We start from the raw sequence: 11,947 nt of genomic DNA, 5'->3' as shown, positions 1-11,947 counted from the left end.
TGCTGACGATCACTTTTAAAGGTAACGGAAGCTATTTAATGCAGGAAGTGGGTTACAGTGAGGGAAAAAAGTATTGGATCCCCTGCTGATTTTGTACGTTTGCCCACTGACAAAGAAATGATCAGTCTATAATTTTAATGGTAGGTGTATTTTAACAGTGAGAGACAGAATAACAACAAAAAAATCCAGAAAAATGCATTTCAAAAAAGTTATAAATTAATTTGAATGTTAATGAGGGAAATAAGTATTTGACCCCTTCGACTGGCAAAACCCTTGTTGACAATCACAGAGGTCATATGTTTCTTGTAGAGGTTTGCACACATCTCAGGAGGGATTTTGTCCCACTCCTCTTTGCAGATCCTCTCCAAGTCATTAAGGTTTCGAGGCTGACGTTTGGCAACTCGAACCTTCAGCTCCCTCCACAGATTTTCTATGGGATTAAGGTCTGGAGACTGGCTAGGCCACTCCAGGACCTTAATGTGCTTCTTCTTGAGCCACTCCTTTGTTGCCTTGGCTGTGTGTTTTGGGTCATTGTCATGCTGGAATACCCATCCACGACCCATTTTCAATGCCCTGGCTGAGGGAAGGAGGTTGTCACCCAAGATTTGATGGTACATGGCCCCGTCCATCGTCCCTTTGATGCGGTGCAGTTGTCCTGTCCCCTTAGCAGAAAAACACCCCCAAAGCATAATGTTTCCACCTCCATGTTTGACGGTGGGGATGGTGTTCTTGGGGTCATTCCTCCTCCTCCAAACACGGCGAGTTGAGTTGATGCCAAAGAGCTCGATTTTGGTCTCATCTGACCACAACACTTTCACCCAGTTCTCCTCTGAATCACTCAGATGTTCATTGGCAAACTTCAGACGGGCCTGTACATGTTCTTTCTTGAGCAGGGGGACCTTGCGGGCGCTGCAGGATTTCAGTCCTTCACGGCGTAGTGTGTTACCAATTGTTTTCTTGGTGACTATGGTCCCAGCTGCCTTGAGATCATTAACAAGATCCTCCCGTGTAGTTCTGGGCTGATTCCTCACCGTTCTCATGATCATTGAAACTCCACAGGGTGAGATCTTGCATGGAGCCCCAGACCGAGGGAGACTGACAGTTATTTTGTGTTTCTTCCATTTGCGAATAATCGCACCAACTGTTGTCACCTTCTCACCAAGCTGCTTGGCGATGGTCTTGTAGCCCATTCCAGCCTTGTGTAGGTCTACAATCTTGTCCCTGACATCCTTGGACAGCTCTTTGGTCTTGGCCATGGTGGAGAGTTTGGAATCTGATTGATTGATTGCTTCTGTGGACAGGTGTCTTTTATACAGGTAACGACCTTTAAGAGACTGCTCCTAATCTCAGCTTGTTACCTGTATAAAAGACACCTGGGAGCCAGAAATCTTGCTGATTGATAGGGGATCAAATACTTATTTCCCTCATTAACATGCAAATCAATTTATAACTTTTTTGAAATGCGTTTTTCTGGATTTTTTTGTTGTTATTCTGTCTCTCACTGTTAAAATACACCTACCATTAAAATTATATACTGATCATTTCTTTGTCAGTGGGCAAACGTACAAAATCAGCAGGGGATCAAATACTTTTTTCCCTCACTGTATCTATTCGAAGGGCAAAGTAAGGAGAAATAAGAACAGAGAACCAGACAAATACAGGACACACCACTGAACTTAAAATGTATGATACGGATTGAATTGGACAGGTTATATTAACACTAATGCCCTCAACATGGTTTTGAGTAGGTTAGCAGGGGGTATGTAGTGCCATCTCCTTCATACTGATTCCTGTGTGTGTGTGTGTGTGGCTAGGGGGGGGCACTAAAAGCTGTAGAAGCTGTAGGAGGCCAAGTCTCGGACTGTGAAGTCTGGGTTCAATGCTGTCTAGAGAACTCCGCTGTCCTGGATGTGTAATTCCTGCACTGTTGATCTGAAGACAAGAACACCCTTCACCCGTGAGGCTAAATGGCAGCCATGAACCTACCCACAACCCAGAGAAGGTGCACTGCAGAGCCACACGAAGGAAATCCTCTCCAGTTTTGTATTTCTATTCCTGCAGCATAAAACGCACTATATATTCAAGGTACTGTTATTTTATTACAATTAAGTACATAAAAAGGAAAAGGTTTATACTACTTGGAGTGCATTATCACCAATGTCTGTGTGAAATGCTTTAAAAACGATTTACACCAACATACATTTGCGCAAATAATTGTGTATCCAGTCCCATGTGCACTTACACAGTCTTCTAGAAATTAGGAAACTCAAAATTCTCCTGCAACAATACCAGCTGCTGGAATGCACACTGTGACCAATTCATGAAACAATGTGATTTTGCATCACCCCTGTAACACTTAGGAGCTGCCTTTGACACACTCCAATAACGAGTTCCACCCTGCAAAAATAGAAAAGAACATTCATATGCAACGTTTAATTTGGAATATAAAACAAGTGTGATCTTTGTAAATATAAATTGACAGACTTTCATAGTGAAATATATATAATTCGAGAAGAAAGTCTTCAAGTCAAAGCTCCATGCCAAAGTAACATAAAATAAATAAAAACAACCCCCTAGATTAGTCCTGTGGTGGGTATACATCCATTTTAGTTTCTAAATAGAATTAGAAAATAGTTTCTAAATAGCCTGTGAAGAGGAAATTGGTCTTACGAAACTCTGCCTGTCATGTTCACAGACTTCCTCCAGCTAATCGCCATTCTCGTGCATGCGCTCCCCGTCTCATCATTTCCTCTACTCTTTTGCTCTGATTTGGGTCTCTGCATGGGGTGATGGAGTCTGAAGAACTGATGTCGGTCACCTACGCACAAATCCAAATTAACCGAGTGCCAGGTGAGGAGGGGGCCCTGGCGCTAAGTCCTCCATCCACAAGCCCTCCTGCAGCACAGGCACATTGTAAGTACTTTTTTCAAATGCTAGAAAACTACAACATCGCAGGCTCTCCATGTGAATGCCTGCCTCTAAATGCACAGCATAAAATGTTAAGAAAAATGGACAGCAAGATATATAGGCCTATATGGTATATATGGAGGTCTGCCGTACAGTTATTAAAATTATTAAAATGCAGATAATGGAGTGGAAGGTCTATATTGCACACAGTTGCTAATAAAGTAAAATGAGGAAAATACTTTTGTTGAAGTGAAAGATTTATATGATAAGGATATTATTAAAGGCTTAGCCCTTATGAAGTATTTGATGTGTGATAAGATGCATCCTAAATATAAAAAACTCCAAATAAAACCGTTATTTTTGAAACTTTCAGTGATTCGTTGGCTATATCATCTGACTCAAGCTGTGGATCTTAAATACGATATTGACAACAAATGCTGGAGATTCAGAATGTTTTGTATTAACATCTCCGTCTCCATCTCACAGCCCGACGCACGTGGTATGCCAGGCACTGCAGTGTGGTCCCTGTCCTTGGAGCAGCAGTGCTCATCCTGCTGATTATAGTTATCATTATGGCCATAGCAAGTAAGACTACCTCCTTTGGTTTCTTCAACACATTATTGAGAAGATACTCTATGAATTAGCATGGATGGTCATACCACCCACAACCATAAAAACAAAGATAGATATTTTATGATCACAGAAAAGGATTTTGAAGGAAGAATAAGCCAATTCCAATACAAGCCCTACTAATGGGATTGAAACTATTTTTTTAAATGTCACTACTTCAGAACTTGGTAACCATAAGTATATGTTGGAATAGATCTTATTAGGTGCTGAATTGTCTTAAAGAAACATGTGGTTTCAGTTATTTTCCACATGCACCTGTGTAAACAAATACTGTGGTTCAATAGTGAACCTATTTAAAACGTATTTATTTTAGACTTCGTTTGCATGCAAGATTTATACATTACATTTCTGCTTTGATGAGTTTTCATTTCCTGTTGTGTATGAAACTCATCCATAATGTGCAGCACAATAACCTGCAGCTCAATGTGCTGTTTCAAACCTATATTTGATATGAAGTCAAAAGCTTATTCAAATACACAGCTGTAACTGAAAGTATTCACACCCTTCCTCTTGAAAGTGTTACACAGGGATTCACTTAGGTTAATAAATATTGTTCACTGGACTGGACTGTATTTGTCTATATATGTTACTTTTTCAGAGTTACCTGAACACTGGGGAAAACTGTAAAGATTCTCATTGATTGTACTGAGTTAAGGTGGGATCTGTAAAGTCTGTAAACTCTAAGGCTGTCATGCCTTAGAAATGAAATATTTTTTCCATGCTCTTCTCGTGGAGCCCCTCAGATACAGTTGTAGGTTTTTGACATGCCATTGCAGTTCTGGTACATCTGAGAGCTACACATAAAATTCCCAAATGTAATCGGTGCTGCATCACTCTGTGAAATTTCCCAATAAAGGCAAGAAGACATAGTGCCTTAAACAAAGAACAATCTCTACACAGCACATGTGTCCCGGTCCAATGTGTTCATGGTAGCAGGAGGACTGTTCCACTTTTGTTAGCTGGTGTACATGTATTTACAGTACAGAAGTTTATTTACAGAGGGATACATAGCTCTACTGGACTACAAAGGCGGCAGCACAGTTTCTAAGGAAATCTTTACAAGGAGGAGAGGGGGGGAGAATAGATGAGAGCCTTACAGGAAACAAGCTGAGTGTCTCTTTCCTAGTGATTCACCTGAAGAGCAGCAGAGTCTGCGAGAGCCACACAGGGCAGGAGTATTGTAAGAAGCAGTGCCCGGACAACTGTATGGACAGTGGGAAATCTTTCCACAGCATGTGTGGGGGTAAGTGCAGGAGAGACTGCAACATTGTGAGTCACTCCGTTCAACAATTGCTCTGGCATTTGAAGAATCCTGCTCTTAGTGGGGGCAGTCCCATTTTCTCAAAAGTTACTTATATTTTGCTGAATATGTCCATTAAGAAAAAATAAAAAAGACCAATTGTGTTTTCCTTTATTGCTGTTAATATTAAGTCACTATCAGATTAGGTCTACATTTACAATATCACTGTTATTCTGTTTTCCAAACCATATAGTATGTGTATGTAATTTATGTGCCATTGCTTTTCTGCAACTACCCAGTCATACACAGTACCAAACAATAGGCTTAATTGTATTAGCTTTTTTCTTCTAGCAAATGTATTTGTATTATTATTATTAAAATGACCTTTGATAACATAACAGAATACAGACTCTGCTGATCTGCTGATCCTGCTGCCTTCCTTCCCTGCAGGACTGTCTGATCAGTGGGAGCACAGACACAGTGTCAAGTGCTATTCCTTCTCCAGCAAGAATGAGACTTGGGACTCTAGTCAAAGCTCTTGCTCTAAGAAGGGTGGTCAGCTCATTGTAATGGAGGATTCGGACACTCTGGTAAGTCCTGCTGGGAGAAAGCAGCGATTTTCAAAATAAGCAGCGATCCTAACTACATCGGCGGGATCCGGAGTTCATTCATTCATTCTTTGAATGAAACCTAGGAACTATACACATCTGCACTTGCCATCACTGCATTGCACTGAATTTTGATAACTTGATATTTCCATATGTAGCAATTAACATCTTGGGAGGAACATCATTTGAAAACCATTAAATCACTGAACCAAGCTGCTATGTTAAGAAGCAGTTCAAATCACAGCAGAGAACACTGTTACAGTAAATATCAATTATTATTTTCAACAAGGTAGGAATGTTATTGTCAATTATTTGTGATCACACTTGAAGTTCACGTGGCACAGATTAATCCATCTCTGGGCTGACCCCTCTAGGATTTCATCCGGAAACACATCATGGGTGGCTACCATTACTGGACTGGACTGAGAAAGAACAACAGTCAGTCAACATGGCAGTGGCTGGGGAACATACCATTGAACTCAACGTAAGACCCTTCTTCCTACCCCATTCACCTGAATATCACAGTAGCAAAACCCCCTGAGCCCAAGCACGTCTTGAAAAATCATTGTCAACCAGGAAATGTTCAGTGATAACCCTGAATTCATTTGAATACTGAATGAGTCAGACCTATTATTTCCAAAATTGTTACGTTTCTATGAATAATGTACTTTACCAGCTACTGTTACAGAGAACGTGAACTGTGTGTGAAATGTGATGTATTCTTACAGTTTAGGTCTAAGCAGACTGTAGTTATAGGACTTCAATTGTTTCTCAGCACCCTGATAGGAAGCCTCTTCTGACTTCCATTCCCCCGAAGTCTTAATTAATGAATTGGTCTAAGAATTTGATTTGGTAAATTAATTACTTATTTCCAGGTCTGCAAACTTTGTATGGGTAGTGTAGCTGGTATAGCCTTACACATCTATTAGTCATCAGCTGCAAAAGCTCCAATGTCCAGTGACAAATTATTACAGAAATTAAGTAAGTGGGATTCAAGCAGGAATGAAAATTTGAAAGATCTGAAATCTGGACTGAAATGTTCTGCTCAGATGATGAAAGACACTGAAATCAATCTACCCTTAGATGACAGTGCCTTCCGCTGCACTGTGTCTTGTTACCCAGGTTACTGTCACTGTTCATTTTCTGTTTGCAGGTTCACCTTTAATAATACAAACCACACTCAAAAGGACTGTGCCATGGTATCACAGCAGACAATTTACGCCGAGTCCTGTCAAAGCAAGAGATTCTTCATCTGTGAGAAAAAACTTGGCTTATGAAAACATCATTGCCAATCAGGGGCTAAAGTGGCCACTGTTCTTCAATAATCAAGCCAATAACCTTTTCAAATAAGTAACTAAGAGCTTAAGAGTAACTTGAGACCCTAAAGATCTTCAAGAACCTCAATTTAGCCTTCAACATGCCTTACTACAGAGATATTATTATTATTATTATTATTATTATTATTATTATTATTATTTTTATTTTTATTTTTTAATTGGCAGATACCCTTATCCAGGGCGACAAATTACACAGCATAATAGTCCTACAGAGTGAGAAACAGTGTTATCAAAAAGAAAATAAAGTTAGATAACATTTGACAATAACTTTGACATTTTAATGTGGTCAGATTTGTTTTGATATTTACAGAGACATATGAAAGGTTGGACATGTGGTGGTTTAAAATGTTTAATAATGTTTCAGATTGTTTAGTTAAATAAATATAAATATGTGTCAGTTCCTTGAAATTATTATTTATTTCCTCTTTTAGTATTTTTAAAAATTGTATTGAAGTCTTGTTTCCTATTGTTTGAGTACAAGCCTGTAAGTTATCCATTTTGATAAAGCCTTGCATTAAAATGATTTTTGGACTCTTATGTCTAATTCAATCTGTACCAGCACCACTCCTCTATATACCTGTTTTATAAGTGCAGAATTTAAACTTCTGCAGTACACATTTATAAGTCCTCAATGAATGTGTTAGCAAATGGTGTATGGGTGGCATAGTGGTGCAGTGGCTTCTGCCTCATGGCTCCTGGGACTAGGGCTCAATTCCATCCTTGGGTATCTACCCGTGTGGACTTTGCCTGTTCTCCCCTTGGCCAGTTGGGTTTTCCCCTGCTGCTCCGGTTTCCATCCCAAATATATAGTTTAAGTTGATTGTCTACTCTAAATTGCCCTGTAGTCATGTGTAGTATTTGTGTGTGTGTGCCCTGCGTCAAACTGGCATCCCATCCAGGGTGTTACTTAAAATCAATAGATGGATGAATGAATCAATGGTGTGCTTGGTAGGTTTCCTTTACACAAAAAGGACATGATCACCTTGTTCTGAAGGAGAACTGGAATTAGACCATTAAATTAATAATCTACTTCAAAGCACATACATGCAAAATGCAACTTTTTTTAGTGTGTTAAATCACCCACAAAAATGAGGTCAAAGAGCCCATGGCTGGTAACTTCTCAATCCAATGGAAATATATTGTATTGTAATAGTAATTTATGTATCATATTGCAATTGTAAAATGTATTATATTGTAATTAGAGGAGGCTGTGTGGACCACATTTTCTACAGCAGAACATTTTCCTCCTGTTTTCACCACAGCACAGCTCTTCCTTATTTATTAGTTCAGGAAAAGTCCCTCTACTCATTTCAACACTGCTGTAAATATTACATAATACCAATTATCCAGTATCCAATTGGTCCATTTCAAGACCATATATATATATTTTTTTTTTGTTCAAATTTTTTCTTGTAATTTTAAACAACAGTGTAATAAACGGATTAGTTTCACTTCCCAATCGACTCTAATGCAAGAATGGTGAAACAGGATTATGTGCATTTTCTGGACACCAATGGGTGTGGGACATTTATTATTCACTTTGGAATATTGAATGTAGTGGGTATGCTGGTCACACTCCCCATTGCATGCAGAAGGTCAGGCTAAGCAAATTCAGAAGACAGAAGCTAGATAAGATACAGGTCCACAATCCCTTATCCGCAATTCGGAAATTCTAAAAGCTCTTGTAGAATCAAGGTTGTGTTTGTCACGGGCGGGACTACAGGAAGTAAGGGACCCAAATGCAGAGCGAGGGGAGTCCAGAAACAGATAAGGGGTGAAATAGTCGGCAAACAAGAACGTCACAGGGAATCCGAAAGGGTAGGTCGAAGAGACAGGCGAGAGGGCTGAGATCAGAAGGTAGGTAATCCAATAATCATGATGTGGAGAGGGAAGTGGCAAAGGTGGATAATTAAAGAAGGCAACACAGGTAATAGAAGGCTTGGAATTGCTACTAGGTGTGAACAATACTTCGCAATTAGTGAGTGTTTGTGAGGGGTTTATACAGAGAGGAGGAAAACCAAGCGGATGGTGCAGGGCAAATGGGAACAGGGGGTGATAGCAGAAGTGCACGCGTGTTTCAGGAATGTGGAATGAATGAAGGGAGCTTGGAGAAGTGACTGGTACAAAGAACAAGGGTGACATCAAGTGGCGACAGGGGAAAGGTATATTATAGGGAAATGTCAGGCAGAGAATGTGACAGTGTTCATGCAGCGCAGATGTCCGCAGTTCTGTGACGATCTACAGAATTCCCGTGATCCGGTGATGGGTTCCAGACTTCAGGCAGTCATTGACTGCAAAGGATTTGCAACCAAGTATTGAAACTCACAATTTAATTCATGATTATGTTAGTTTGTCCAAATACTTTTGAGCCCCTAATATTGGGAGGACCACATATAAAAATGGGTGTAATTCCTACATCCAATTTGGATGTAACTACCCTCAAATTAAAGATGAAAGAACATCTTGATCAGAGCTGGGATAATTAATCGAGTTACTTGAGTCGTGGCGATTATTTTAATACTTGACGATCTTTTTGGTATTCGAGTAATCGCCTTAATATGTGCATATGGTATATTAGCAGCTACATTCACGCCAGGTGGGTTCATAAATAATAATTCTGATCAGCTGTTCACTTGCCTTATCTACACAGGAATACTGAACAGCAGATCGCTATTACTTTGTCTCTTTGCTATTCACATTTCTCAATGCGCTTCTACATTTCGTAGCGTCTCTTTTATTTCTTTTTTTTTTTTTCGATGTCACAAAACATTGAACTCCGTCAATCAGAGCTGGTGGGCGGGACCAGTGCGCCTATTGTCCTATCCATTGCTCATAATCATCTTCATGTTCACGTTCATAATCCTCTTCATGTTCGTCTTCATAATCATCTTCATAATCATGTTCATCTTCATCTTCATAATCATCTTCATAATCATAATCACGTTCATCTTAATTTTGGCACTGATCACCCTCCATAGGTTAGCGTGAGAGCTCACAGACCACACTTAGGAAACCAAATACAAAGTATAAAAATTGAATCAGACACAAAAATCTCTTAATTTTTTCCAGAGCTGTAGGTTGAAGTGACAACAATTAAGTTTTACAATTGCTTTCCACAATTCAAGAGTACATTTTGTACTGTAGTTATTTATGTGAGAAAGCATTTTCTGATTTAATAAAACTAAAAAAAAAAAATGTGTTGTCTGAGTGAGACTTGCTATTTTAGATAGAGACCTCAAAAGAGTAAGACAAATGAAAAGTACTGGAGATAATGTTACAGAATATCATCTACTATATAGGGGGGGGTGTCTTTTCTGCATTATTAAATGCAAAAAATATAATTAATCGGAATTAACAGATTAATTGATCATCAACCTCACTGACTCCAATACTCAACTAAAGAAAGAGATCCAGAATCTCACGGACTCCAATACACAGTTTGACAAAGGGATCCAGAACTTCACTAACTCCAATACACAACTAAAGAGAGATCCAGAACCTCAATAACTCCAATACACAACTTGATAAAGGGATCCAGAACCTCACTGATTCCAATACTCAATTACAGAGAGAGATCCAGAACCTCACTGACACGAATACACAACTTTAAAGAGATATTCAGAATGTCACCAATTATAACGCACAACCACAAAAACAAAACAGGGACTGAAGAACCCAGTCTGGATGCATAGATGATAAATGTATTTATTTAACATGCCAGGCCTGGAAGGGGCCCAACATGGAAGCACTCTACCTCAGCAGAGACTAATTGAACAGCAGAAGTGGACAGCCTTTTATACAATGCATGACATGTTGGTCTGTGGGCAGGGGCACAGACAGATTTCCCAAAGTGTTGTCTTGAGATCAGGTTTCTGAATGTTTGTGGTGGTCTTCCTGAGCAGTGGGGGTCATCATGGAAGTGTAATCCTTTCCCTTCTATATCAGTTGCTGTAAACGGCACTTTGTGTCTTTTGCTTTGTTGTATAATACCTTATGCTTTATGCTACATTACAATAATACAAATTATGAATACATGTAATTTCACTTAGCTGTTTTTCCTGAACATTGCGCTCTTACAAAACATCTGGATTGGACTGACGGATGTTGGGGCCTTACAAAAAAAATTAAGATACTTGTTTATTGTGGTATATTATTGTAGATAGGTGACTGGTTCTATTACGTTATCGCTATGTGGTCTTGTGTATCTTGATGGATCTGGATCTTGTCTGGATGCTCATGCAGAGTTGATATTAATATCACAGGTGCCACATTTTTGAGGAAAATTCTTCATTGAGAGTAGTAATTCAAACTGTTTCATGCAGTAAAGCCACAACAGCAAGTTAACAGGAATGTTACCAATAAAAATGTTATTTATTACATTAATGCAAAATAATCTCCTAAAATGTAACTATTTTATGTATGTATTCATTTTACCTACTTATCAGATTGGAATTTGTGGGTTTGTTTGTGAAAGAGGTGGTTTGAATGCTGAAACTTTTCCTTGTCTTTAGATACTGGTATTATCGTGAGCCTACTAACTGGCCAGGACAGGACTCTGCTTACCTAAACGGAGCCTCTGGAATCAACTCCTGGGATATGTGAAAAGGATATGTGAAAAAAACTCAAACATCCAATATTAACAATGTAATGTTAACACAGTGGTCTGTGTTTTACACAAAAAGACAACTGACCATTGAGAAGAGCATGTGTTGAAACCTATTCAGATAAAAGCAGGTTTGGAATTGTATTTAACATATTTTGTATCTGTATTCAGCATCAATGCAAGCTATACTGAATGTGCAGTCACACTTTGGATTGATCACTGTAGATCCCATGGACTACTTCATTATACAAATATGTTACATTCACAGAGTATATCTAGTGTGCCAGTCAAACAACTGACCTTAACTCAACTCACTGCAACCAAGCAAAACAGATTGTTTTTAATACTTTGTATGTGCAAAATTCAGGATTAACAGCTTCTTTTGAAAATGTTGTATTTAACCCCTCGATCAGAGGGTTACAGGGTGTCCAAGGTTTTTCTGTCATGAATAATAATAATAATAATAATAATAATAATAATAATAATAATAATAATAATAATAATAATAATGTTTCATTTACACAAAGAAGGGCACAGTCACCAGTTTGGGAAGAAGCAGAAGCTGAACTGAACCTCAGGTGATGATGTACCTGATACCATGCACATGGGAAATGAAACCTAC

The 11,947-nt window shown here is 38.9% G+C and overlaps 1 protein-coding gene across 1 annotated transcript; it reads left to right on the top strand.

Moving 5' to 3' along the window:
* Nucleotides 1-2,702: 2,702 nt before the first annotated feature.
* LOC136742858 (killer cell lectin-like receptor subfamily B member 1A) lies at nucleotides 2,703-7,253 on the top strand. Its single transcript, XM_066698628.1, has 6 exons — nucleotides 2,703-2,913; nucleotides 3,394-3,492; nucleotides 4,664-4,780; nucleotides 5,228-5,367; nucleotides 5,760-5,869; nucleotides 6,539-7,253. Exons 1-6 carry the CDS (start codon nucleotides 2,790-2,792, stop codon nucleotides 6,660-6,662), a joined length of 714 nt encoding a protein of 237 aa, XP_066554725.1. The 5' UTR covers nucleotides 2,703-2,789; the 3' UTR covers nucleotides 6,663-7,253.
* Nucleotides 7,254-11,947: the final 4,694 nt, after the last annotated feature.

Source organism: Amia ocellicauda, chromosome 3 (genome assembly GCF_036373705.1).
Source record: "Amia ocellicauda isolate fAmiCal2 chromosome 3, fAmiCal2.hap1, whole genome shotgun sequence".
NCBI lineage: Eukaryota > Metazoa > Chordata > Actinopteri > Amiiformes > Amiidae > Amia > Amia ocellicauda.
Note: the sequence above shows the minus strand (reverse complement) of the source record. Positions and strands in the feature narration are given on the sequence as shown.